The following is a 3,855-nucleotide window of genomic DNA, read 5'->3' as shown; positions in this document are numbered from 1 at the left end:
ATGAGTGTTTCAGCAAAATGGACAAGAACTCGAGAAGATTACCAAAGCATTGAATACTGAGGAATCAGTGTCATGTGTTCATTTGAGTGCGAGTACTCTGTCAGACTGTGGCGAAAAAAAAAATTATTTAAGAAATTGCTAATTAAAAATTTTCCATTTGGATGAAGCAAATTTAATTTGGAGTCCATATTACAATCATACCTCTCAAACCACAAGCCAAACATGGACAGTGTATCGTAACAGCCTAAGAATAATTGTTATTTTGAAATTGTACAAAAAATACTAACAAATAGTCTAAATTTTAATCAAAATTAATAATATTTTTAAAACAACCTTACTTAGTATAATGCCTTAACCTTAAATTAGAGTTCAAGTGAAATGTAAATATACCAAAAGCAGAGCAATGTCATCTCTCATGTATTAAGAAGGAAGTAATTTCATCTCTCTGTATAATTTTCATTAATTTAACTATTAATTGACCAAAAAAATATACAATTGTAAGCAAGTTAAAGTAAATCATGTTCAAAGAAAATAAGCCATAGAAAAAAAAAAGTAAACTATTTTATGCACCAATGCGTTTGCATGGTGAAAAAGTAGATTAGATCTCAATCCTTAAACTTTGCTCAAAAAAAGAAAAACAAAAATCTCAATCCTTTAACATCCAAGAAAAAGTATGATATTAAATATTGGTGTTTATATATAAGGATGACTCTATTAATGGTCGCTTTATTTCATGTTCAACATCATCTTTGTCTAACTATATATATCCTGCTGAAGCAAGAAATTTAAGATAAGGAAGAAAAAGGGGACCATGAATATGACAAATAAAGTAAAAAAATTCGAATAATTCATATGGTTTGCAGATCCAGGTTGCAGCTGTATTAGATTCTATGTTCAATCATAGTATTATAAATTATATGTTTTCTTGCACGAGCCAATGTTCGCCTCGCCATGAGCAGTAGAGTAGATATACTATATATATAAATAAATATATATATATATATATATATCCCTTAAAAGGGACAAATATATTTGTCGTTGTTCATACTTAGTCCTCGGTACTTGCAAATTACATAGTACATGTACGAGGCACACAAGATGCACACTCCATTCGCCACGTTTATACACATGTCATAATTGCTGCATTGAGTGATCAGAAACTGAGAATATATCAGCTGTGTAATTTGTATGTAAAGACAACACACACACATATATATAAATTAAGTATTAATTTAAGAGTTAATAATTAAAATTATAGTTAAACATAATTAAATTTGTTATAAAGCATTTTATTAAAGTGAGTGAGATACCAGTTTAATAGTTTACTAATTCAATGGACAATTAACCCAGATTTTTATATTATATATAATCATGAAAGAAACAATTGTATATGAAAAAACTTGATGCTTAGTGGCCATGTTCGCAAATCAAGGTAGTATAGTATATTGGAGGGTTTATGTGCAGTGCAGTGATATATATGCGCGCGCGCGCGGGGGGCTGAGCAAATTAAAGGAATGAGTAAGTTCTCAGAAATGAATGAACGACAAAGTACTTCGTCATTTATCCTTTTTGTCTGTGGTCCAACATTACCTTATTCAATAAGTCAGGTTTTGATTTTGCGTTGATTTTGGTTAGAACATTTAAGACGCGCATGGTTTTGAACATAGCTGTGACCTAACCAAAGCAAACGTAATGTTTTGACCAAAATTAACTCAAAACCAAACTCGCATGCTCTAAGACTATTAGAATTAATCCAATCCTATTTGTAAGTTAAATATGATTAAATTTAGAGAAGAGTATTGATTTCTTAAAAATTTCTATAAAATTTTCAAATTATCCTTAATTAAAATTACTAACATTATCCTTAAATCTTAAAATCAAACATGTCACGCCTAAATGAACCGCCGTTCTTTTTTTAGCAAATACAGAGAACAGAGCTCTAATACTCAATCTCAATCCAAGCCTGAAAAGAGGTAAAGCTCACTCCCAAGAATGGTGCATTCTTTATCTTATAGACCTTGTTAAGTAAGTGTGAGTTAATTTTACTTAATAAGGGAAAAAGTTAGCTGGATTGAAAAGGATATAAGTAAAAAAAATCCATAAATTCAATATTTAATTTGAATTAAAATAAGACATCATATAAACATTGAATGGCCTAGCCTAATTAAGATTTTTGAATGATCTCCTGGTTGAGAAGGAACCCACCTAGACCAAATGAAACCATCGATCAATATGTGGACGTTTTTAAAATTAACTAACTAATGATTCATTAAGTTTTATGAAGTGTCTTTAATTAAAGACGGGAAGGAATATTTGTTTGTTCAAGCCTAGCCCTGGATGTGAGAACTAACTCAGTGGAAACCATCAGGACGAAAAATAAACTTAGACTTATCAAGACAGAAATTAAAAGAAAGGGCAACAAAAGTAAATATTAGGGCTTGATTTATTTATTATAGTAATAGTAGAAAGCCAGAGCTCTGATTACATACAAAAGCCTCCTTCAAGCCCTTATATGCCCACACATATATATACATGCAAGCATTAGATTATTATTACATAGCCAATCAAAAGAAAGCATCTTCATCCAAAATGGAAGACAATGGAGCCCGCTCTTCGTCTCCTTCCTCATCACCTCGCTGCTGACGACGCTGCGCATTCACGAAGTATGATTTCTTCTGGTTTTTGATCAGTCTCTCCACTTCTTCGCCAGACCCTGGGAATGCCCTCTCCTTCACTACCCTTGGTATCTCATTAATCACGTTGTCTCTCTCACCTTCACCAAAACAATCAAAAAACCAAGTTAGCTTTATCTTGACTCATTAATATCAATGATCATCATATCAGATGAGTTTAGCTAAGTCTCACACACACACACAACACGTATAGATAGAAGATACCTCCAAGGAAGTTTCTCTGGTTGTTCTCAGCATTGAGCAGGAATGCGATCATCCTTACATCATTCCTCTTTGAAGCTCTGAGGGCAAGTGGATGACCTGCGAGGGCCACGTAAGCATCACCTTGATTCAGCCTAGAAGAAACCCTCTGAATGTGTCCTTCACTTTGACTTTGTTCTTCTTCCTCTTGCTGCTGTTGCTGCTGCCGCTGTTGCTGCTCTCTCTCTTGATCTTGATCTTGTTCTTGTTCTTGTTCTTCTGATCTTTGATTAGCCAGATGTGGGGATGCAATTTCGACTTTTGCCATTCCATCAATAATTTGAGCCAGCACTATGGCCCTTGAGTTGTAGTGTGGTAGAAAAACAGAGATCCCTAGAGACGACATTATTCAACACAAAATGAATTATATATATCATCATCGTAATTGTAATTTTGTAATAAAGCATGGTTAAATAAGTACCCTTTTGAGCTCTAGCCAACCGACAGAGATATCCAAGTCTCTGAGTTGGTGGAATTCCTCAGGACAAGCCTCCCACAAGTTACCATATTCGTTGGAATAACGAGCATGAAGGTTTTTCAAGTTCATGATTGGGTTTCTTTCTTCTTCTTGGGCTTGAAGATGATTCGGCATGCCTTCTTAGTTCTCTTGCGTGTTCTCTCGACAATCACAATCACTCCCTCATTTGAACTCTGTTCTTGTCCTTGCCCTCCTTGTTGTCGGTTTCCAAATAGGATCCTTCGAATCTCGTTGATGTTCTCCTGTTTCACAACACGTTACAACGTTAATTAATCAGAACACAAATTAAATGAATGCTTATAATAATGATGATATAAATTAGAAACACATAAAACTTTAAATGTATCTAATCAAAATGGTTTTAAAGAGCTATTCGATTTGGAACAAAAGAAAACTGTGAAAAAAATTAAAAAAAATAAAAAAAAATGAAGGATAAAGAAAAAA

At 33.3% G+C, this 3,855-nt stretch overlaps 1 protein-coding gene across 1 annotated transcript; it reads right to left on the bottom strand.

Moving 5' to 3' along the window:
* Window positions 1-2,564: 2,564 nt before the first annotated feature.
* On the bottom strand, window positions 2,565-3,653 carry LOC129296652 (provicilin-like; the record flags this gene model as incomplete). The annotated part of the gene is given in 6 exon segments (XM_054935238.1): window positions 2,565-2,773; window positions 2,898-3,255; window positions 3,258-3,266; window positions 3,355-3,502; window positions 3,504-3,560; window positions 3,562-3,653. Coding segments are annotated over 6 exon segments (873 nt in total), but the record flags the coding sequence as incomplete, so codon positions are not given.
* Window positions 3,654-3,855: the final 202 nt, after the last annotated feature.

Source organism: Prosopis cineraria, unplaced genomic scaffold, assembly GCF_029017545.1.
Source record: "Prosopis cineraria cultivar Desert tree isolate PC_DT_omini unplaced genomic scaffold, ASM2901754v1 PC376, whole genome shotgun sequence".
In the NCBI taxonomy this organism is placed as follows: Eukaryota; Viridiplantae; Streptophyta; class Magnoliopsida; order Fabales; family Fabaceae; genus Prosopis; species Prosopis cineraria.
This window is presented reverse-complemented; position numbering and strand designations above follow the sequence as displayed.